At 33.2% G+C, this 25,891-nt stretch overlaps 1 protein-coding gene across 10 annotated transcripts in view; it reads left to right on the top strand.

Annotated features, from left to right (window-relative positions):
- Nucleotides 1-25,891, top strand: part of trpm2 (transient receptor potential cation channel, subfamily M, member 2) — a 60,726-nt gene that overhangs the window by 13,581 nt on the left and 21,254 nt on the right. For all 10 annotated transcript variants that reach the window (XM_048194740.1, XM_048194739.1, XM_048194738.1 and 7 more), the window contains 14 exons: nucleotides 3,753-3,921; nucleotides 5,808-5,988; nucleotides 7,263-7,429; nucleotides 8,933-9,113; nucleotides 9,456-9,517; nucleotides 9,594-9,794; nucleotides 12,872-12,974; nucleotides 17,104-17,225; nucleotides 17,315-17,656; nucleotides 18,619-18,759; nucleotides 20,883-21,018; nucleotides 21,096-21,241; nucleotides 22,761-22,873; nucleotides 25,049-25,156. In XM_048194740.1, the coding sequence (XP_048050697.1) occupies nucleotides 3,753-3,921; nucleotides 5,808-5,988; nucleotides 7,263-7,429; nucleotides 8,933-9,113; nucleotides 9,456-9,517; nucleotides 9,594-9,794; nucleotides 12,872-12,974; nucleotides 17,104-17,225; nucleotides 17,315-17,656; nucleotides 18,619-18,759; nucleotides 20,883-21,018; nucleotides 21,096-21,241; nucleotides 22,761-22,873; nucleotides 25,049-25,156 (2,172 nt within the window). The remainder of the gene's footprint in view (nucleotides 1-3,752; nucleotides 3,922-5,807; nucleotides 5,989-7,262; nucleotides 7,430-8,932; nucleotides 9,114-9,455; nucleotides 9,518-9,593; nucleotides 9,795-12,871; nucleotides 12,975-17,103; nucleotides 17,226-17,314; nucleotides 17,657-18,618; nucleotides 18,760-20,882; nucleotides 21,019-21,095; nucleotides 21,242-22,760; nucleotides 22,874-25,048; nucleotides 25,157-25,891) is intronic.

Below are 25,891 nucleotides of genomic sequence, written 5' to 3'. Positions count from 1 at the left end.
AACTGAGTGAACAAAATAGTAAATCATGTGCACGATTTGTAAATCGAGGGAACTAAATAGTAAATCATGTGCACAATTTGTAAATTGAGGGAACGAATTAGTAAACCGTGCGCATGATTTCGCAAACTGAGTGAACAAAATAGTAAATCATGTGCACGATTTGTAAATCGAGGGAACTAAATAGTAAATCATGTGCACAATTTGTAAATTGAGGGAACGAATTAGTAAACCGTGCGCATGATTTCGCAAACTGAGTGAACAAAATAGTAAATCGTGTGCACGATTTGTAAATCAAGGGAACTAAATAGTAAATCGTGTGCACGGTTTAGCAAATTGAGGGAACAAATTAGTAAACCGTGTGCACGATTTGTAAATCGAGGGAACTAAATAGTAAATCATGTGCACGATTTGTAAATCGAGGGAACGAATTAGTAAACCATGCGCATGATTTCGCAAACTGAGTGAACAAAATAGTAAATCATGTGCACGATTTGTAAATCAAGGGAACTAAATAGTAAATCATGCACACGGTTAAGCAAATCGAGGGAACGAATTAGTAAACCGTGCACATGATTTCGCAAACTGAGTGAACAAAATAGTAAATCATGTGCACGATTTGTAAATCAAGGGAACTAAATAGTAAATCGTGTGCACGATTTGTAAATCGAGGGAACTAAATAGTAAATCATGCACACGGTTAAGCAAATCGAGGGAACGAATTAGTAAACCGTGCACATGATTTCGCAAACTGAGTGAACAAAATAGTAAATCATGTGCACAATTTGTAAATCAAGGGAACTAAATAGTAAATCGTGTGCACGATTTGTAAATCGAGGGAACTAAATAGTAAATCATGCACACGGTTAAGCAAATCGAGGGAACGAATTAGTAAACCGTGCACATGATTTCGCAAACTGAGTGAACAAAATAGTAAATCATGTGCACGATTTGTAAATCAAGGGAACTAAATAGTAAATCGTGTGCACAATTTGTAAATTGAGGGAACGAATTAGTAAACCGTGCACATGATTTCGCAAACTGAGTGAACAAAATAGTAAATCATGTGCACGATTTGTAAATCGAGGGAACTAAATAGTAAATCATGTGCACAATTTGTAAATTGAGGGAACGAATTAGTAAACCGTGCGCATGATTTCGCAAACTGAGTGAACAAAATAGTAAATCATGTGCACGATTTGTAAATCGAGGGAACTAAATAGTAAATCATGTGCACAATTTGTAAATTGAGGGAACGAATTAGTAAACCGTGCGCATGATTTCGCAAACTGAGTGAACAAAATAGTAAATCGTGTGCACGATTTGTAAATCAAGGGAACTAAATAGTAAATCGTGTGCACGGTTTAGCAAATTGAGGGAACAAATTAGTAAACCGTGTGCACGATTTGTAAATCGAGGGAACTAAATAGTAAATCATGTGCACGATTTGTAAATCGAGGGAACGAATTAGTAAACCATGCGCATGATTTCGCAAACTGAGTGAACAAAATAGTAAATCATGTGCACGATTTGTAAATCAAGGGAACTAAATAGTAAATCGTGTGCACGGTTTAGCAAATTGAGGGAACTAATTAGTAAACCGTGCGCATGATTTCGCAAATTTAGCGAACAAAATAGTAAATCATGTGCACGATTTGTAAATCAAGGGAACTAAATAGTAAATCGTGTGCACGGTTTAGCAAATTGAGGGAACTAATTAGTAAACCGTGCGCATGATTTCGCAAATTTAGCGAACAAAATAGTAAATCATGTGCACGATTTGTAAATCAAGGGAACTAAATAGTAAATCGTGTGCACGGTTTAGCAAATCGGGGGAACAAATTAGTAAACCGTGTGCACGATTTGTAAATCGAGGGAACTAAATAGTAAATCATGTGCACAATTTGTAAATTGAGGGAACGAATTAGTAAACTGTGCGCATGATTTCGCAAACTGAGTGAACAAAATAGTAAATCGTGCACAATTTGTAAATCAAGGGAACTAAATAGTAAATCGTGTGCACGGTTTAGCAAATCGAGGGAACTAATTAGTAAACTGTGTGCACGATTTGTAAATCGAGGGAACTAAATAGTAAATCATGTGCACAATTTGTAAATTGAGGGAACGAATTAGTAAACCATGCGCATGATTTCGCAAACTGAGTGAACAAAATAGTAAATCATGTGCACGATTTGTAAATCAAGGGAACTAAATAGTAAATCGTGTGCACGGTTTAGCAAATTGAGGGAACTAATTAGTAAACCGTGCGCATGATTTCGCAAATTTAGCGAACAAAATAGTAAATCATGTGCACGATTTGTAAATCAAGGGAACTAAATAGTAAATCGTGTGCACGGTTTAGCAAATTGAGGGAACTAATTAGTAAACCGTGCGCATGATTTCGCAAATTTAGCGAACAAAATAGTAAATCATGTGCACGATTTGTAAATCAAGGGAACTAAATAGTAAATCGTGTGCACGGTTTAGCAAATCGAGGGAACTAATTAGTAAACCGTGCACATGATTTCGCAAACTGAGTGAACAAAATAGTAAATCATGTGCACAATTTGTAAATCGAGGGAACGAATTAGTAAACCGTGTGCACGATTTAGCAAACGAGGGAATGAAATAGTAAATCGTGCAAATAATTTTTTTTTTTTCTTGCATGTCATGTGTGGGGCTGAGATGTTCCTTAGACAGTGTTTGTGAGTGCTATAATGACATCAAGCTTTGGCTGTATAACAATAAAGTATAAAATATAATAAAGCCGAGGTTATGATTGGCCCTTCCACTAAAGCTCTATCTACTACATTTAGGTCCTTTGTCCTTAAATTTAGAAGATCACATAAAGAATCTTGGGGTAATTATGCACTCTTCTTTATTAGATTAGCGCTGTTGTTAAGAATAGCTTCTTTCATTTAAGATCAACCGCTAAAGTTAAGCATTTTCTTACCAGAAAAGATCTGGAAATTGTGGTCCATGACTGTGCTTTTTCTGTAATAGGTCCTAATCCATCAATTGCCACCTTTAAATCACACTTAAAATCATATTTTTACTCTCTAGCTTTTAAATATTCTTTCTTATATCCTGAGATGGTTTATTGTTCTTTTTCTATGCTACAATGGGTTTTTTTTCTGCTTGTTGTTTTTAAATGTGTTATATAAATAACGTTGCTTGATCGACTGAACTGATATTTATATGCATTCCATGTAAGTATCTGGTATCCGCTTTTAGAGATCTTATTGATTTACATTACAAACTATCCGAATTTCATCTTACTTTTGGCCGTATAAATATCAGCATCTGCACCAAATTGCATATTTTTGTTCAGTTTGGGCCTCTGAATAAAATTAGTACAAGATCCATATTCTCAGTTTATCATACTATATGAGTCATAAAAGCCTGATGCATCAAATATGATACTCTGTCTAAAGGTTTAGAAAATTGTTCAAAAAGTGGAATGTGATTTTTATTGTCGAGCTCCAAAATGATGCTTAAAATTATCATGACTTGTGCACTATTGATGTATATATTGGTGAGCTATTCTTTTAAATGTCATTGTAATGTGTATAAAACATAAAGTATAAATAATGATATGTCAGTCATAACCAACTTGACAAGCGGTAAACTAAAGGCCATGTGTATGCAGTCCTGTTCACTTCTGTGTGTGGTTCAGCAACATTCGGACAATATGTGTGGTGTGCGTGTTGTTGGGCTGTAACTCATGTGTGGATAACATGGATTACTGTTGACAGGGAGGGGATTTGTAAGTGTGGTTACCCAAAGATCCAGCACTGCGATGAGGCCATCAAACCGGAGGACTATGTTGGGGAGCAGTGGGACAAACACAGGCACGTCAGAGAGATGCCCACCGATGCTTTCGGAGATATCAGCTTCGGGGGGATTGGACAGAAAACCGGGAAGGTAAAATGACGACTTGATTCAAACGGACCTCCTTTCTATTATACACTTTTCAAAGTTAAGGTTCCAAAAGTAGTTTTTTGCAGCATTTTTGGTTCTCCTTACAGTAATCAGTTCTTAAAAGAACCATTTTTTTCTTGGTGTGAAAACATTTAAATAATCTAAAGAACCTTTTATCATAAAATCAATTTTTTTTTTAAAATCAAAAAATCATATTCTTAAAGAGTATTTTTGTCATGTTTTCCAGTTAAAATATATAAAAGTCCTTAAACGGGACCTATTATGCCCCTTTTCACAAGATGTAATATAAGTCTCTGGTGTCTCCAGAATGTGTCTGTGAAGTTTCAGCTCAAAATCTCCCACAGATCATTTATTATAGCTTGTCAAATTTGCCCCTATTTGGGTGTGAGCAAAAACACGCCGTTTTTGTGTGTGTCCCTTTAAATGCAAATGAGCTGGCTGCTGCTCCTGTTTTTTTCACATGCTTCCAGAGAAAGGCTTGCCAAAACATTTGCTGGGTTGTCCTTTTTCACGTTTTCTGGGTTGGTAGATGCACCAGGGATCCGATTATAGCACTTAAACACAGAAAAAGTAGGATTTTCATGATATAGCCCCTTTAAATTGAGATAACATTTATTTGAGAAGATACAGTAAGATATTTGAACTTGATATCATTTACTCGACAACAGTGTTTTGGGGTCCAGAAAACGCAAACTTTTTAAAACAGTGCACGTTTTTGAAAACGAGACCATTATCGTCTCTGTGTAAACTACAAAAACGTGAATTTGTGAGGACAGTGTTGTCATACACATGCATAGTAGGTGTTCATGCTGCGTCTGAAATCACATTCTGTGTAGTAGGTACTACATTTGGTTTGAACCTTACTACGCGACATTCTATATAGTATGAATGAAAATCGGACGTACTGCATTCTCCATATTGTCATCAGTTGCGTTGCTTCACTGCCATTCACAAATCCTCTCCTGTGGCCTCATGGGATAGTAAAGTGTCCAACGTATGCACATTTCAGAATCTCGCCAGAAGTAGTAGGTCATCATGGTACTTTTGGCCTATTGTTTATGAATACTAATTCGGGATATACTACTCGGCTCTTACTTATTACTACTTTATACTGTAGTAGGGAAGTAGGCATATTTGGATGCAGCATCAGTCTATAGGAGCGTAGTGTTTTACATTGTGATATCGCCACCTACTGGCCTGGCAGCATAATACACCATTTTTAGTCGTTTTCTTGGATCCGTGTGAACAATGATGTCTGTACTCGATAAATGCAAAGGAAACTTTTCCGTTTTGTGTACATCATTGTCTTGTGAACGTACCATTAATACACTAGCAGATTTTAAGTCAAATATAAAGGTAACCTAAAAATTATTAAATCTAAATTAGCTGGTTTTATTCGTGTCAAATATATTACTTATCATTGATGAACCCACCTAAATTATTTTACCAACAACATTAAATTTTATTGGTTAAATCAACTAAAAACATTTCTTTAAGGTAACAATTGCAGAAGAAGACATTTTAAATATAAAATTCACATTATAGTAGAAGGACCAGTACAAATTGAATGGAGAAAGACTGAAATTTCCAAAACAGTTTTGTCAGGTTTGTTTTACAATAATATTTCATATCAAAAATATCATCTGACAACAATAAGATCAATTTTGTTTCTTTAGCTATATTGCACAATAATTTCCCAGGAAATGCATGATCTGATATAATGTGTACCTTGAAAGCAGTGTAAGTCACTTTGAATAAAAGCATCTGCCAAATGCACATCAAAACTCCTCCACAGTTAGAAGGTTAAATACATTCACCTTTATCTTATGCTAGAATTATATATGCTAACTCATGTTGTGTGTGTTTAGTATGTTCGGGTGTCATCGGACACGTCCTGTGAGAGTCTGTACCAGCTGATGACAGAACAATGGAACCTGCGATCGCCGAACCTACTGATTTCAGTGACCGGCGGAGCCAAAAACTTCTACATTAAGAATCACCTGAAGGACAAGTTTCGTCGGGGCCTCATTAAAGTCGCCCAGACCACAGGTACAGTGATATATACTATATATAAAATATCAATTGCTTGATTATACTGTATATTATTGCATAGCTCTATATATCAAGTTGGATATATAAATATATCCAACTTTACCCACATACTTACAGTACACTCATGTGATACAAATACATTTGACTTGACATATAATGGAATATAGAGCATGATTCAAATGGCACGATTATGTAATTTTCCAGTTTTTTAGAGCATGACAGATGAACAGGCATTGTTGTTAAAATTAATGGTTTAATTGTTTAATTTGCCCATTTATTATAAATTAAACATCCAATAGATTTCTTCTTGAATGAGTGTCAAAACAGTCTCAGATATTAGTGCATGTGTTCAGTTCAGTTCATTTTATTATCCCAGAGAGAAATTGATTATGCATTTATTTTTACAATTAAAATTCATATATTGCCTTCTGTAGAGCTGCTTATAGCTAAATTGAACTATTTTTTAAAAATTGATGAACTTGGCAACACTGACACTGTTATTTAATGTTGTCACGATCACCGTCAGTTCCTGTCACTTCCCGGACTCCAATTCCCATCATCCCCCCAGCCAGTCACATGCTCACACTCTGCACCAATCACCTGTCGCCACATACAGCTTTGCACATCACTTGGCCTATAAAGGACTCACGCACACACCACCTGATCGCGAAGACTTGTTTACTATTGTAGCATTTATGAGCGTTTCCCTGTCTGTTCTGCCTGTTACCGTTTGGACTGTTACCGTTTATCCCAGTCTGCCGCCTGTCTCGACCTCTTGTTTGTATCCTGACTATGATTCTGCCTGTCCCTTGCTATTCCTGTTTGTTCCTGTTTAACCCTGCCTGTACGACCACGCTCACGTTTAATAAAGCTTTGCATTTGGATCCCTACCTGAGTCCCGCCTTCGTTACAAATGTGAATTGCTGGTCTGAAAACGAGGTGTGTTCAGGTGCATTGTTGGCGTGTTGCTATTTTGAGGCAACTGAAAACGACTGCGCCATTGACCAACTGAAACCTGGTCTAAAGTATTTTTTTGTTATTTAAAGGGTGCATTAGTAATGCTTGTTACACACACAGTGCTTGTTACACACACAGGGACGCGCAGCAGCACACAAACATGCCAATTGTTAAAAATAAAAGGATTACAATGTAAAAGATTATCATTGTGTACATAAAGATGAAAATGCCTACATGTCATAATGGATAGTTTTTGATGGTTTGTGTTTTGAGACAACTACAATTCTCCAGTTCCAATGCTGTATGTGTGGCAGGTGCATGGATCCTGACAGGAGGCACACACGCAGGTGTGATGAAGCACGTGGGCATGGCCGTGCGAGATTACACGCTTAGCAGCGGGTCGATGGAGGGACAGATCGTTGTCATCGGTGTGGCACCCTGGGGAGTCATTCACAACAGCCACACACTGATCCATCCTGAGGTCAGACATTTCCCCTTACCTTAATACACACAGTATGAACAACACAAGATCAGTTTTATACTTTAGATTAAACCCTGAACCCCTTTGAGCATGAGCTTAAATATTTCAATAGTTTAACAACACATTGCATGTTCACAGTTCTCTGATGTTGGTTGAAAGTGCAATGTGTACAATTTGAGAGGACCTATTGACAGAAATGCAATATCATATTCATAACTATGTTTTCAGTGGTGTATAAAGACCTTACATAATGAACTGTTATGTTTTTATTACCTTAGAATGAACCATTTCTGTCTACATACACCGCAGATTATCATAATTTTGCACCGACATGTTTCTACAGCAACCCTAAATGGACAAACTGCTCTACAGAGCACTTTTAGTCACTCTGTTGTTCACTAGGGCTGGGTAAAAAATATTGATTTCTCGATTTTAATCGATTCTCATTTTTACGAACTGATATCGATTCTTAAATCCCAAGAATCGATTAGTCTAGTCTGTTTTCAGTTGATGAATGAGCAGAATTCGTAGCGCCTCCCATCCAATAAATCGCAATAATCTTTGTGCTTTGTTACTTTTGATATGAAGCAAAGTCTCACATTTCAAATGACTTCCATCTTATTATGAGATTCAAAAAATAAATACCGTTTTGGCGCTGTTTAATGTGGCGTGACAGATCGCTTTAGCATCTCAGTTAAAGAGAAGCATGTGAACATCCTCCCCTCTGCTTTAATACCTGTTACAGCGCGAAATAAACATGAATGAACATCTGAAGGTATGTTCATGTCTTGTGTAATCGCTCAATCAGTGTTTCAACCTCGGAAAGATGTCAATAAAACAGCTTGTAAACAATGTCACGTAACGTCACATTTACCTCAGAAAAACATATTCAGTGACCATAAACTCATTAGTCAGCTAGAAAAGTGAACTCTAGAAAGCAGCATTCTGATAAATATAGCTATGCACCGTTACATATTCGTTATCATTTTTAATGTTCTTCAATATTTAATGCATGTTTGAATAAATCAGTTATGACAGCCGCAATTTAACTGTTTATATTTCAAAAAAACCTGAATTGGAGTAGAAATATGATTATGTAATTCTAAACTTTATTTATAATAAAAACATCATTGAGTGTAATTTAAGTGTTTGTATATAAATAAGTTAATTTAACCTTTATTATAGTAGTACCAACTGACTTTACAGCATTAGTTGAGAGATTTTTTTCCTCTAGAAAATTTGCCATGTACTGTAACTGAATTTTGGATTATTTTGGATACTACATCCAAAATAATTGAAATCGAATTGAAATCGTAATCAAATCAAATCGAAAGCCTGTTAATAGTAATCAAATTGAATTGTGAAAATTGTGTCAATACCCAGCCCTATTGTTCACTATGTTGAATACGCACGAAGTAGTAGTAGTAGTAGTTGCTGTCAACTGGATGCTAATAGTGATTTTATAACAAAGTTTTATGAGGTCTTGTTGTCTTTATCTTTTAGGGCTGTTTCCCTGCGTACTACTCTCTGGATGAGCAGGGCCAGGGGCGTCTCTCCTGTCTCGATATCAATCATACTCACTTCCTGCTAGTGGATGATGGCACTCATGGACATTATGGAGTTGAAATTGAGCTGCGGGCCCGTCTGGAGAGACTTATCTCTCAACAATCACTGGGAAACAGAGGTGCAGCTTCATAAGATTACACATAATTTAATATAATTTAGATCAAATATAGATTTACAGTACATTATTGTACAGCACAGTAGTACAACAACCATTAGTATAAGTTCAAAAGTTTGGAGTCGGTATCAAAAATACAGTAAAAATTCTGAAATATTATTACAATTTAAAAGAACTGTTTTCTATGTGAATATCTAGTAAAATGTAATTTATTCCTGTGATCAAAGCTGAATTTTCAGCATCATTACTCCAGTCACATGATCCTTCAGAAATCATTCTAATATGATGATTTGATGCTCAAGAAACATTTCTGATTATTATCAATGTTGAAATTGTGTCCATCAGAGAGTGGCGTGAAGATACCGGTGGTCTGTGTGGTTTTGGATGGTGGTCCAGGAACTCTAAACGTGAGATTTTAAAGTCATCAGTTTTGTAGATCATCAATGTTCTTTCATTAATCCAAATTCACATATTTATTCACAGACGATCTACAATTCAATGCTGAACAACACACCGTGTGTCGTGCTGGAGGGATCTGGACGCCTGGCGGACGTCATTGCTCAGGTGGCGGCCCTGCCGGTGTCAAAGGTCACTCTGGTCCTCATAGGCCAGCTCTTGAAGAGGTTTTTTGTACAAGAGTACAAAAACTTTACTGAGCTGCAGGTCATTGATTGGACCAAGAAGGTAATGGACAAAAGCATATATATTAGGGGTGTAACAGTACATATTCGGTTTGGTTAACCACTGCATGTGCAGAACTTGTCTGTGTGCGGAACGTAATTTTTTAATATTGTTTACATTGATATACTTTGATGTTACGAACACATCTGAAAAATAACAAAGGACATGCTGCCGGATAAGTGCATAATCCAAGTCGTTTTAAACATGAGATGTGCTTTATATTAAACTCTTCAAATTAAATCGTATTTTAGATGCGTTTTTCTTTAGCGCATAACGTACACCTTATGGTTTTATACTAGCCTGTAAATGTTACAAATTCATGTAAGTATTTCCATTTCGCAATCCTGAAAGCAAGCGAGTCTACGTTTAACTTTGCAGACTTCAATGAACGAGTGCCTGTGTGCATATGCATTTCAAATAGACAGAGTGGATTTGCATATGAAAGCAATAATTATATTAATAAATATAGCTGCGAGCAGCAATTATCGGGGTTCAAGCATTTTAAGGCTTTGTAACCCCTTAAAGGTCCCGTTTTTCGTGTTTTTTTGAAGCTTTGATTGTGTTTATAGTGTGCAATATAACGTGTTCATGTTTCGCGTGTAAAAAAACACAGTATTTTTCACATAATTTACTTATCTGTATACCGCTGTTTCCACTGTCATAAAAACGGGCTGATGACTTCCTTGTTCTATGAAGTCCCTCCTTCAGAAATACGTAACGAGTTCTGATTGTGCCAGCGGTTCCTGTGTTGTGATTCGACAGCAGTTTAGCGCATCTTGCCCGGAAAGGTCACGCCTCTTACCATAACGTGGAGATGCACGCGCTCAGTGTTATTGTAAACATGTCTTTAATTTTACCCTATCAATTTGAGCCGGAATCAGACCCGGTGATTGGACTGCGGGATGAAAATAACAGCGTTTCGACGACATGGCGACAAACACACTCTACAAACGCAACTCTTGTGTATTCCTGTGGGCGGAGGTTAGTCAAAAAACTGTTTTAGTGACGTCATTAAAGAAGGAAGTAGAGGGATGTAGTCCAAACTGGCCGTTCGATGTAGGCGACTTCTGTTAAATAAAATATCTCGCTTGGCATTGAACTTTGAGCTTTAAAATTTTACAGATTTTATTTATACTCTAACAACAACATTACACACTAACTAAAGTTTGAAACATGGGATCACGAAGAACGGGACCTTTAAGACCGGATGGAGCGTCGGCGCTCCCATTTGTGTGTCTCTCTTTAAAAGCCAATAAAAATTGAATCCATATAGGTAGCACAAAAATTCTTTTTGCATACAAAACCAGAGACTTTAAACTTTCATATCAAGCCTCCAACATGCTTCTGTTGCGTTGTTTTCACCCTCTAATGAGTCTGAGTAATATGCGTTTACAACAAAAATACAAGTATGTATATTTCACGTGCTCATAACTTCATAAAAAATGCACAGATCATAGAAAATTGCACATCAATATTTAAAGCAGATTCTCAAGATTAAAATGAATCCAAAATCAATATAATATATTGCGTTGATCACAAGATATTACTCAGGGAATGATTTAACATACTTGGCTAAAAACATGTCTCTCATCTCTCCGGGATGCAGTGTGTATCCAATGTTCCCGGGCCCATCCATGTTCGTTTTCCAACGTGGAATAACACATAATAGATATCATTTTAAAGCTTAGAATCTCATCTTTTTAATGCATGAAGAACTCCTAACGACTGCTGAGAAGCACCTCTAAACCGGAGTTTACAGCCCGTTGGCGCCACCTGGCTGCGTAAAAAATGAACAACAATTTTTCAAATTATTCTTTATGCTATCACCACGAAATTTGAACCAGATGCAGCTCACATATAGGAGTGCATCACCAAAAAAGAATTTTTTTGCGATCTTATTGTGTTCCTGAGTTATTCCATGTCAAATTAAAAAAAAGAAAAATTATTTTTAAAAAATTATATATATTTTTTGTCTTTTATCAGCTGTTTCTCAGCAAAAAAATGTCCAAATGTAATGTAATTTATATTTTCTTAAAATTTAAAATGTTTTCTATCAAATGATACCTACCTTTTGACTCTCCTTGCTAGAGTTTTGGAGTTATGAGTCTTTACTTTTGTGTGTGTCGCTCAGAAAAAAAAACTCTAAAAAAGCCTTCAGGTCTTAAAGGGTTAAAGCACATGTGTAAAAAGGTATAAAGGTTTTAATTAGCAAGCCTGTAACCATCTCATTCATAGATGGAAAAGACCATTTACAGCAAATACAGGCAATTTACTATAGGACATGGTTTATAAAGCTTTTTAACAGTTATTGAGGTTGAGCCAAAAACCTAGGACTAGTTCGCCAAAGTTGTTTTTTGAAATAATTAACAATAAGTTAAATAAAAAACAATATTTAACGAACGATTCAATAGACAGCGGCGGTCCTAGAAGCAAAGTTGCTCAGAATGAGGAGTTCTACCATGTGGTACAAATGTCGTGGGTGTGCGCGAAAAATCGCCCAATACATGATCCTTTACGCATGTGAAAAATGCGAAGGCGCCCCCCGGTGGCCGATTTCTTTTGAATTTCTCACAGGCCCAGCGAGTTTCGTTGCGATCGGCCTTCGTTAATTTTGTCTGATAGCAACTCAAATTTCAGTTGCCGACGGCAGACGTGTTTTTCAAGATGCATCGACGTCCTTATAGACAGTCGCGGCCCCTTGGACGAAGACACTGTATGCCAATTTTCAAGTTGATCAGGCTAATGGTGAAGTAGTTATAGCCATTTTCATGTTTTTTTCCTGTTATAGCGCCACCAAGTGGCCAGTCACCTTGTCCTTTTTCACATGACCACAGAATGAGCTCTTACATAGGTGTGCCAAGTTTGGTGAAAATATCTCATTCCGTTCACGAGTTATAGTCATGCTCACTTTGAACGTTTTGGCGGCCCTTAGGGACCGTGAATCGGAATTTCAATTTTTATTAATAATTATTGACAATCAGAAACTATATATAGATTCTGTGTATATATATATATATATATATATATGTTGTATATAAAATATAAGTGATCTAGAAGATGTATTTATTTTGGCCTTTTAGATTCAGGACATTATCCGGATGCCTCATTTGCTGACTGTGTTTCGTATTGACGAGGATAAAAACTATGATGTTGACGTCGCCATTCTACAGGCTCTGCTGAAAGGTATGATCACTTTCAGATGCCACATGCTCACATCCCTCCATTTCTTAATCTGGAAACTGAAGACTTAAATTCACATTTCCAGGCAGAGGGTAATTGGATCATGCTGCTAATGGTTGGATAACTAACGGCGGCTCACTGTTGGGAGTGGATCTTTAGCTGTAATCTTGACAGTGATCGAGAGCCTATCAACATTATTCTTTATGTTTTCTCAAATGACTTAAGAGTTTTTAAGTTGTTTAATGCTTTGGCTTGATGGTTTCTAGAAAGAATGAATCACATTCCTGGAGAAATATCACAAGGGGTTTGTATTGTTTAGCTCAGACTGTCTTGAGCACATTATCTCACCCTTACCCTTGAGAGCCTGGAAGCATCTCTGATTGCGGAAGCTATTAGCGTTTATGTTAGACTATATTGATGGATGATGCATATCTTAAATGGTAAAGGGATTTTTTTGTGTGTGTAGCTCTATTAAATATTGAATAATAAGTGCACTCACATGCACAGTGCTCACATGTTTGCTTATAGACACAATTAACTTGTCTTTGAATCAGATGCTCGTGACCAACACAGTTCTTCAGTGGAACACAAAAGGAGATGTTAGATGTTTTCTCCATGCTGTAAAAGTAAAAGGTGACCAGGGGTTGTTGAGCTGTTTTGAACTGTCCGCCCTGTGCGAAATTAGAGGATACCATATAAAGTGTTTATTTTTGTATGAAACAGACACATAAAATGATCTTTTTATTCAAGTAAAGCCTCATATACTTTCTTTTAGATGAGTGTGACTACCCTAAAATTAAATGATAGTCCTGCAGCAGTTATTTTAGTTTTTATTTATATACTACTACTATTATTATAGTATTTTTTTTAAAATTAGCTTTTATTTTAGTTTTAGTAATTTTGTTATTTGCCTTTGTCATGTTTATTCGTTTTTTAAAAATATTTCTAATATAAAGGAACATTTCTAATTTTTATTTTATTTTGTTTTTTTGTTTTGTTTTGTTTTGTTTTAGTTACCGAAAACATTTCTTATTTTATTTATTTTTTGTTTTGTTTAATTTTTGATTATTTTAGTGTAGTTTAGTTACAGAAAACATTTTTAAATATTTTTTTGTTTTAGTTAACAATAACAACTCCTCACATAAGGCAAACATTTTATTTTATTTTATTTTATTTTATTTTATTTATAAAATTTGTAATATAAAGCAACATTTCATATTTTATTTCAGTTAAAACATTTTAAATAATTTTTGTTTTAGTTAACAATAACAGCACTGCACATAAGGCAAACATTTAATTTTATTTTATTTATTTTTTAAAATATTTATAATATTTGTAATATAAAGCAACATTTCTTTTTTTATTTTATTTATTTATTTTTGTTTATTTTAGTGTAGTTTAGTTACCGAAAACATTTTTAAATAATTTTTGTTTTAGTTAACAATAACAGCACTGCAACATTTCTTATTTTATTTTATTTATTTTTGTTTTGTTTTATTTTTGTTTATTTTAGTGTAGTTTAGTTACATAAAAAAAAAAAAAATTGGCAAACATTTTATTTTATTTTATTTTATTTATTTTTTAAAATATTTATAATATTTGTAATATAAAGCAACATTTCTTATTTTATTAGGGCCCAAGCGAAAATTCGCGCAGGGCCCTCTTGTTCTTCTAAGGATTATTATTATTTTTTTTTTTTTTTTTTTTTTTATTTTTTTTCCGTCTTCCGGGGCTTTTTGGGGGCCTTAACATGCTCAAAAACTCTTGAAAAATTGGCACACACATTGGAATCCGCGGCCATTAGGACGCCGGAGAGGCTGGTACCCGGGCGTGGCAGGGGGGCTCGACAGCGCCCCTTGAAAAAAGTCTGAAAATTTGGTCCATATATTAAACACGCTTGCACGTATTAGTATGAAACTCAGTACACATATAGACCTCATCGGGCCGAACAACTTTCGTGCTCTAAGTTAAACACCACGCCAACAGGAAGTCAGCTATTAAGGGTTGTTTGAAAAACGCATGCTCTGGAATTTGATATACTCCTCCTAGACGATTAATCCGATCGCCACCAAACTCGGTCAGCATGAAGTCAAGACACTGATGATTAAAAATTGCCAGGGGATTTTTTGATATCTCGAACGGTTTGGCCGTGGCGAGGCAACGAATTTATGGCGAGAAAAAGGAAACAGGAAATGTGTTATAACGTCTGCATACATATATTGATCTTTATGAAACTTCACGAGTGTGTTCGTTATAGGAGTCTGATCACATGGATGTGACTATTGTGAGTCAAAGTTATAGCGCCACCAACTGGCAGCAGGAAGTGTATCACTTTTTGAAATGTTTTGAGATCACCCTCTTATTTTTACCTGATTTGCTTCAAACTTCATCAGTGTAATGTCAATACACAGCAGATGTAGACCTATGACAGGATTTTGATATTTGAAATATGTTGCCATGGCAACAGGTCAAACTGTAATAATATTCTTGAGTGTTTTTGAGGCTCTTAACATGCTTCAAATTGCATGAAACTCGACACACACATCAATATGTCAACCAGTAGACATGGACAAAGCCATAGAAATGGGCGTGGTGGAGGGGCTCAGTAGCGCCACCTTTTGACAAAAGTGGGGGGTTAGTTTTTCCTACAATCACCAAACTCGGTACACATATTGTTCTCATCAAGCCGGACAATTTTCTAATTTACATTCATTAGCTCCGACCAACAGGAAGTCAGCTATTTTGGTTTGAATGTTAATTTTTTGAAAAAACAGGCTATGAATTTTATACTACTGCTCCTACAGGGTTTATCCAATTTACACCAAACTTTTTTAACTTGTTGCTAACACATTGAAGTTGTTTAATTGCAAACGGATTTTGGATATCTCAAACGGTTTGGCCGTGGCGAGGCAACGAATTTATGGCAAGAAAAGGGAAACAAAGTGTTATAACTTCTGCATACATTAATTGATTTTGATGAAACTTCGGCTTAGTCTTCGTTGTACAAGGCTGATCACATGGATGTGACTATTGTGATTCAAAGTAATAGCGCCACCAACTGGAAGCAGAAAATGTGTCACTTTTAGCATACATTGAGATCACCCTCTTATTTTTACCTGATTTGCTTCAAAATTCATCAGAATAATGTTAAAACTTGGCACATGTAATACTTTGAAAATGGGCAGGGAGGAGGGGCTCTATAGCAGCACCTTGTAGTGCAGTAAATGTGGAGCGAATTTGACATAGTCCTTTGATGTTTAACCGTTTTAAATGCCTATTGCCCGCTGTGCACAGTTGCCCTGAAGCCACCGGGTGCGTGCCACCGGGCTTGGCCCGCCATCGCTGCTCGCAGCTATATTTTTATTTATTTTTTGTTTTGTTTTATTTTTGTTTATTTTAGTGTAGTTTAGTTACCGAAAACATTTTTAAATAATTTTTGTTTTAGTTAACAATAACAGCACTGCACATAAGGCAAACATTTAATTTAATTTAATTTAATTTAATTTAATTTAATTTAATTTTATTTTATTTTATTTTATTTTATTTTATTTTATTTTATTTTATTTTATTTTATTTTATTTTATTTTATTTTATTGTTTACATATTTATAATATTTGTAATATAAAGCAACATTTCTTATTTTATTTTATTTATTTTTTGTTTTGTTTTATTTTTGTTTATTTTAGTGTAGTTTAGTTACTGAAAATATTTTTTTTAAAAAAAATTTTGTTTTATTTAACAATAACAGCACTGCACACAAGGCAAACATTTTATTTTATTTTATTTTTAATATTTCTAATATTTGTAATATAAGGCAACATTTCTATTTTCCATTTCCATTTCTTTTATTTTATTTTATTTTATTTTATTTTATTTTATTTTATTTTATTTTATTTTATTTTATTTTATTTCAGTTACCGAAACAATTTTTAATTGTTTTAGTTAACAATAACAGCACTGTCCTGCAGTTAGTTTATTTAGTTTATAAAACTAAAGACGTGACTTAGAATTGACAGGGTCGAGGACTTGAGGACATTGTCCCCCTCCTCGTTCAGGAGAAGAAATACAAAAGACAAACTGGTAAGAATTGTTAAACCTCTACTGGATAAAGACTCGTGTTATTGCTCCTCAGCCTCCAGAAGTGATGAACATGCTGGCCGACAGTCCTGGGAGAGACAGCTGGAGCTCGCCGTGGCCTGGAACCGGGTCGACATCGCAGAGAGTGAGATCTTCACCGAGGAGAGCCAGTGGACGGTGGGTAAAAATCACGCATAAAGCTATGAGAATTACAGAGAGATAACAAAAAAATATAAATCAGTTTGTTGATGTCTGTCCCATCTCAGTCCTGTGATCTGCATCCGGCCATGTTTTCTGCGCTGGTGGGCGACAAACCTGAGTTTGTGCGGCTGTTGCTGGAGAACGGAGTGTGTGTGCGGAAGTTTCTGGAACACGAGGAGACGCTCTGTAAGCTCTACGCCCACCTACCCGCCTGCTTCTTCCGGCGCAAGCTTGCAAAACGGGTCCAGGGTGACAAAACCCGCAGGGGTCAAGCGCCGACCTCTGGAAGCAGAAGGATTTCCTTGAGTCACGTGTCTGAAGAAGTGCGCCACCTGCTGGGAAGTTTTACTCAACCGTTATACGTCGCTTCACGCTACAAGCCAACCAAAGATGACGTCCGTTTAACGGCAAGTTTAAGACAAAATAAAAACACCTCAGCAACAAAGAAAAGGGGAAACAATGCCATGACGTATAAATACTAATAAATTAAAATAATATATTGTTTTTTTCCCCACAATAAAGTACAATATTATTTATATAATATTATAGTGTTTATTAATACTTTTATATTTTACGTTTTCATTTTAAGTTTAAATTTTAAGTTTTAATGTGATTTTGTCAGTTTTATATTTATATTTATATTTAGCATTCATTTTAATTTTAGTCTAAGTTTAGTACTTTAACTTATACTTATTTTGTGGATTTTTCTGTTTTGTTTTTTGTATGTTTTTCATAGAATATATTTATTTTTTTATATTACTTTATTTTAGCTTTGGTTCAGTTAAGAAAAACAATTTTTGATAGTTTAAGTTGACAATAACACTGAAACACCTGCGTTTTTGTCATTTTAAAAGTTGTTTAAAATATATTTTTAGTTTTTATTTATTTTTATTTCAGTTATTTGCCAAGGAAACATTTAAAATTTGCAAACTTTTTAATATTTACAATAGTTTTAGTTTTATTTAACATTTACAACACAATGAATAAGAATGTTTTTTGCTTCAATGCAAAAAATATATTTTTATAACTTGTTTTTCCTCGTTTTCCTGGTTTCTTACATAAATGTAAGTTTAAGGATGTTATTTTTTCTGTAAAACAAGATAAAAAATATTGATGTTGAAATCTTAATAAGAAACTGAGATATTAATTGGCATGGAAATATGGTCACAATGCAAAAAACCTCAAAGATCCTAAAGCAGGCTTCTTTTCTTTATACAAAATATAATTTAATATTAGTTTTTTTGAGCATGTTTTTGACATGCTTTGAGCGAATTATCAGTAAATAAAATCATCAAACCATAAAGCTTTCATTCTGGTTTTGACTATTATCACGCTAGCTCTTTTATTCATTCATGGCTGCGTCTCTCAGGTGCCGTCCAAAGGGCAGGTGGAGCTGACGTGTTTGGGTGAAGAGCCGACCGCAGACACGGTTTGGGACCCGGGACGGGATCTCTTCCTGTGGGCTGTTGTTCAGAATAACAGAGAACTGGCAGAGATCGGCTGGGAGCAGGTACAGCACTGATTACCCACAATCTCTTCGCTTTATATCACCTGTTTTCTGCTTCATTTAGTGGTCAGAAACATGATTAGTTTTCTGTTGATTAATGTATCCAAAAAGTTGTTCCCTTGTCTATTAAAACACGTAATATATTAAAGCGTCTTTGTAGTTTCCATGTTTTTTACAAAATAAAACCGGAAATCGAGGGTATGACGTCATTGATAGGCGACGCACGGACACAGTGTTGTTTATTTCTCTGGATTTAAACATTATTGGAAACATTTGGTATAATGTAAGTACACAAGTCAACAAAATATATAACACTGTTCTAGTGGTTTTTGGATATTTTAATCCATAAATCTTACATATTGTGCCTTTAAATGTATAAATATATACATTTAATGTATATACGGGAGTAATAGTAAAATTTTTACTCTGCTCTTTGAATATTTATTAAAAGTTATTATTATGGTATTTATTGATTTTGAATTAGCTTTTATTTTCATATTTTGTTATGTGCTTTTGTCATGTTTATTCATTTTTGTTTATTCGATGTGTTTCATTTGTAATTTTTAATCAAGGCAACATTTTTTAATTGAATAATTATTTTATTTTATTTTTAAAATATTTCTAATATTTGTAATATAAGGCAACATTTCTTATTTTTATTTATTTATTTATTTATTTATTTATTTTTAGTGTAGCTTAGTTACTGAAAACACAAATATTTTTTTGTTTTAGTTAATAATAACAGCACTGCACACAAGGCAAACATTTTATTTGATTTTATTTTATTTGTAATATAAGGCAACATTTCTTATTTTATTTATTTATTTATTGTTTTGTTTGTTTTATTTTCGTTTATTTTAGTGTAGTTTAGTTACAGAAAATATTGTTTTGTTTTCATTAACAATAACAGCACTGCACATAAGGCAACATTTCTCATTTTTAATCAAGGCAACATTTCTACATTTATTTAATTTATTTAATTTATTTTTAAAATATTTCTAATATTTTGTAATATAAGGCAACATTTCTTATTTTTCTTTCTTTATTTATTTTATTTTAGTGGAGTTTAGTTACCGAAAACAAATATTTTTTTTTGTTTTAGTTAGAAATAACAGCACTGCACACAAGGTTTTTATTTTATTTTATTTTATTTTATTTTATTTTAATATTTGTAATATAAGGCAACGTTTCTTATTTTATTTATTTATTTATTGTTTTGTTTTGTTTTATTTTTGTTTATTTTAGTGTAGTTTAGTTACAGAAAATATTTTTTTGTTTTCGTTAACAATAACAGCACTGCACATAAGGCAACATTTCTCATTTTTAATCAAGGCAACATTTCTAAATTAATTTTATTTAATTTTATTTATAAAATAATATTTATTTATATTTATTTTTTATGTTGTTTTTTTTTTTATATTTCTAATATAAGGCATTTTTTTTTTTTTTTTTTTTTTTTTTTTTTCATTTATTTTAGTGTTGGTTCTGATGGATCAACATTGTTGCGTCTCTGTCATATAAAGTATTGTCCATTTATTTTAGTGAATTAAACTGGTTAAAAAAACAGTAGCTGTGTGGAATTTATAGTGAAATATTTTGTTATTGTATATACAGATTATTTTTTATGTTTTTAAGTGTCCAATAACCAAACAACTACAACCAGTTTTTAATTGTATTATTGTGTTTTTCAACACAATAATACATAATCTTCAGACTATTAAAGAACAATTAAAACAAAATATATAATATATATAATAATTATTACTATTGATATTGTTCTTCATTGTCAATTCATTTTAGTTCGTGTAATTAAACAATTTCAAAAACAATTCACTGATTCATTTGAATCCCTGATATGTACATCTTGTATTTAAAGTATTTTCTATATAATAAAGGCTTCTGTTCAAAAATTTTGACTACATTATATAAATTATAGTGTTTTATGTTTTATTGGTTGTAGTTTGCATTAATTTATTAATTCAAATGCTGGTAAATACTGATATGATAAATAAATTGTATATCTGATCTGTATTTAAATAGCATGACAGTAGTTGAAGTTTGAAGATTCCCAGAGTTAATGACAAACGTGTGTGTGTGTGTTTGTGTGTGTGTGTGTGTGTGTGTAGTGCAGAGACTGTATTGCAGCCGCTCTGGCAGCCAGTAAGATCTTGAGGAAGCTGGCGCAGGAGAGCGGCGAGGATGATAGCGAGGAGGCAAAGGAAATGAGAGAACTCGCCAATCACTATGAGAAACAAGCCATCGGTATGACGTAACAAACACTCAGATCCTTTGAACTGAGCTGTGATCTTTAACCGCGTGTTTGTGGCTTCCTGTCCCAGGTGTCTTCAGCGAGTGTCACAGCTGGGACACGCAGCGAGCGCAGAAACTGCTGATCCGCATCTCGCCGTCGTGGGGCAGAAGCACCTGTCTGTGGCTCGCTCTAGAGGCCGATGATAAAAGCTTCGTCGCTCACTCTGGAGTCCAGGTGAACAAACCCTCTGTCATATTCGTACATTTCACCTTTATAATTTAATACAAAATAGTAAACGTACAATATTACAGAATAGAAATATGGCCAATAATTATAAAAAAATAAAACCATCTTGAGATCTTGAGTCATTATAATGAGAGATTAAACTCGTCAAATTTTGAGAAAAAAAGTCTAAATACAATGTCGAGAACAAAATAACTCAATTTCGAGAATAAAGTTGTTTTGAGACAAAAACTCATTAAATTTCGAGAAAAAAGTCAAAACATGACACTGATCAAATGCATGTCTTTTCTCGACATTTTATTTGGACTTATCTCGAAATTTAACAGGTTTTTGTCCCAAAACACGATTTTATTCTCAAAATGTAATGTTTATTCTCAACATTTTGTTTCTATTTTTTCTTGAAATTTAACAGGTTTTTGTCTCAAAGCACGATTTTATTGTCAAAAATTAATGAGTTTATTTTCCACGTTTTATTTCGACTTTTTTTCTCGAAATTTAATGTTTAATCTCGTATTATAATAACTTTAATCTCGAGATGGTTTTATTTTTTAATTATTACTTGGCCCTAATCCTCTTCCGTATAATAATTTATTAATAATAATAATATTTTAATTGTAATAATAATAATTTATAATATAAAAAATATAATATAAAACGTACATTTTAATGACTGATATCATACAGATTATTTTATTTATTATGTTTAAGTATTCAATTAATACTTAATAAAATAATTTTTTTTATTTCTATTTTTGACAGAATAATACATAATATTTACATTATTAAAGAACAGTTATTTATTATGAATATTACAAATAGATTGTTATTATTATTATATTGGATTGATAACAAAACAATAATTTCTGCAATAATAATAACTATTATTATTATTATTATTATATTTATTTATACACGTTGTTTTTGTTATTTATGGAGTTATATTTATATGGCTATATTTAATGGCTGAAAATTATTTTTATTATTACCTAATCAATATGCATAACCAATTTTTTGACACAATAATAAATCATCTTTAGAATATTAAAGATATATATATATATATATATATATATATATATATATATATATATATATATATATAATTTATGTAATATTATAATATTAATAATATATTAATAATAATATTATATTATAATAAAATAATGTTGTGGTTTTAATGGTTTTATTTTATTTATGGGATTATTTGTATATTTATATATTATTTTATATTTAATAAATAAATAAAATAAATAAATAATATATTTATTATATATTATTTTATATATCTTTTGTGATTGCAAATATATCTTTTTTTGCAGTCATGTCTATTAGTTAAGCTTAAAATGTTACGTTTCTCACATGAGAATGAATGGTAGGTAAGTAATTCAGGTAAACAATACAATAAGTGTTACTTTACCTGTTATTTTTGGTGTTATTCCTTCAACCAACTAACAGTGTATCTATATGGCTCAGCACTGATAGCTCAGGTCTTATTGAGTGTCTCCGTCAGGCCCTGCTCACTCAGATCTGGTGTGGAGAGCTGTCGGTGGAGAATCCACACTGGAAAATTCTTCTCTGCATGATCTTCTTTCCTCTGATATACACCGGCTTCCTGTCCTTCAGGTAAAAAAATTGATTTTTGTATGATTTAAAGAATCAAGTTAAAAGGGGAACTCAAACCTTTTGTGCTGTCAGGTCTGAAATCATGTCTGAGTCATTACATGCACACACCATCAGATGGCAGCATTGCACTCTCAATAACTGCAATGCAAATAACACTTTTACCACAAACAATGACTTTTGATGACTATTAATGAGGTGTTTTAACCTTTAACCCTCAGGTGCTCCACATTCAGGAATCACACTGGTGTTCTTCGCGGTCAAAAGTGACCGGAGCCCTAAAATTTAATTTTTTTATCCCTCAGCAAAACCAATGTAATTTATTTTTGTTCAATAATATTTTTACTTTTTTATTTTGTATTTTGAGAGAATTTCATGATATTAATTTATATTTATGCAATAATTATGATCAATTTTTCCCATTGAAAATAATACAAAAATTATTTTTCCTAATATTTTTTCACTATTTTTTAAATACTGCTGTATTTTAGTTTATTTCAGGGTCTTGGCTTTTTTAATTATTTTTTTTTACATTTTTTTAGCGCCCCCTGCTGGCAGCATATAGCATTTATGTGCATTAATGCCCTGTGAACACTAGATGTCTTCATAGAGCTGTACTGAAAGAAATGTGAATCCCAAGTGAATCCCTGGACATATTTTCCTCATTTTTTTAGGTTAAGGATATAAATATATATTAAGACAATCTCAAAGACTATTTCTTATCAAGTTTTAGATATATTTTTGTAAGAAATATTGAATCAAAGTGTTAGTGTTTGATTTATGATTACAGTCAAACCTAAACATTGTGTTAGAAAGAGAACACAAAGAAGCATTTTGTTACCCATTTTTTTATTTAGAATTCATAAAAAAATGCCACGTGCAAAAAATAAAATAAAAAATTCTCAGAACCATGGAAAGGAACAAGCCTGTATTTCTATTTGCACATTTCATGTGTGTCTGTGTATAGTGGGTATGATGTGTGTAAGTGTGTGTGTGTGTGCGCTTGTGTGTGAGTGGGTGTGTCTAAATCACACTCTTGATGTTTTAAAGTGTCATCCCTTTACAGCTGTGTACTTTTTTTCAGAATTGTGGCCGATTTGTAGATTGTACACACCAAAATTCTTTGAATTTTTGTGTTTTTGGCAATTTCCTATTGATTTCCTATGGTCGGTCATTTTTTACGACCACTTAGACTTTTCCAATCATGCCCTTATTTTTTTTTTCTGTGTTCGCACACCAATTGACATAAAAGTCACCAAGTTTCAACCCATTTTGATGAAGCTACAGTTTTTTAAATATTCAAAATTAAGATTTTTTTATTATTTTATATTGTACCAAAGGAATATCATGTGTGTGTGTGTGTGTGTGTGCATGAGAGTGGGTGTGTTTATTCCACTCTTGATGTTTTAGAGTGTCACTTCTTCAATGCTGTGAGCTTTTCCTGCATTATAACTGAATTATTTAATAGATTTCACATATTATTAAAACTTTTCTCTGTGTTACAGACAGTGGTCTATAGGGGGTGTGTGTGTGTGTAAGTGTGTGTGTAAGTGTGTGTGTGTGTGCTTGTGTGTGAGTGGGTGTGTCTAAATCACACTTTTGATGTTTTAGAGTGTCACTTCTTCAATTCTGTGAGCTTTTCCTGCATTATAACTGAATTATTGAATAGATTTCACATATTATTAAAACTTTTCTCTGTGTTACAGACAGTGGTCTATAGGGTGTGTGTGTGTGTGTAAGTGTGTGTGTGTGCGCTTGTGTGTGAGTGGGTGTGTCTAAATCACACTCTTGATGTTCTAGAGTGTCACCCCTTTACTGCTGTGTACTTTTTTTCAAAATCGTGGCCGATTTGTAGATTGTACAGACAAAAATTCATGAAAAATTTTTTTTTTTGTAAATTTCCCATTCATTCTCTATGGACCGGTCATTTTTGACCGAAGAACACCAGTGTTACTATTTTTTTCACGACCACTTAGCATGCTCGAATCATGTCGTCAATTTTTTTGTGTGTTCACACCCCAAATGCCACAAAAGCCGCCAAGTTTCGTAACGTTCCGATGAAGCAGTGATTTTTAAAAATTCAAAACGCAAAATTCTTCGGTCGGAAATGACCGAAGAAGGAATAGTTTACCCAAAAATTCATTATCCCATAATTTACTTATCCTCCTTTAATGGCAGACGTGATGAAGACATCCAGAGACAGGCCGAGAGGACGGAGCAGCAGAAGCTGGCGATGGATTCAGTCTTTGCTGGAATCTCAGATGCCAAAATCAAACGTCATTTTCGGTTAGTTGAGTTACAGACACACAGAACACATTCACACTGCAAAGATTCAGGAGTAAATTACTGCATTAAACTAATGTTAGCATCATACAACTTATATTTTATGTTTAATAATGTTTAAGTGTTCAATAACCAATATTCATAACCATTTTGAAAATGATCTTAGTTGTGTAATAAATCATCTTTAGACTATTAACAAACAATTATTCATTATTAATATTACAAAAATATATTATTGTTATTATTATTATTATTACATAACCAATATGCAGAACTGGTGTTTAATGATTTTTTTAAACAATAATGAATAATCTTCAGACTATTAAAGAACAATTATTCATTATGAATATTACATACATTTATTATTATTATTACATAACCAATATGCAGAACCATTTTTTAATTTATTTATTTTTTCTGACATGATAATAAATCATCTTTAGACTATTAAAAAAAAAATTCATTATGAATAATACATAAAGATATTATTATTATTACATAACCAATATGCAGAACCAGTTTTTAATGATTTTATTTCAAATTTTTGACACTGTAATAAAAATATAAACTATTAACAAACAATTATTCATTATTAATATTACAAAAATATATTATTATTATTATTATTATTATTATTACATAACCAATATCCAGAATTGGTTTTAAATGATTTTTTTAAACAATAATGAATAATCTTTAGACTATTAAACAACAATTATTCATTTTGAATATTACATA

This window comes from Megalobrama amblycephala, linkage group LG6 (assembly GCF_018812025.1).
Source record: "Megalobrama amblycephala isolate DHTTF-2021 linkage group LG6, ASM1881202v1, whole genome shotgun sequence".
Classification (NCBI taxonomy): Eukaryota; Metazoa; Chordata; class Actinopteri; order Cypriniformes; family Xenocyprididae; genus Megalobrama; species Megalobrama amblycephala.
Note: the sequence above shows the minus strand (reverse complement) of the source record. Positions and strands in the feature narration are given on the sequence as shown.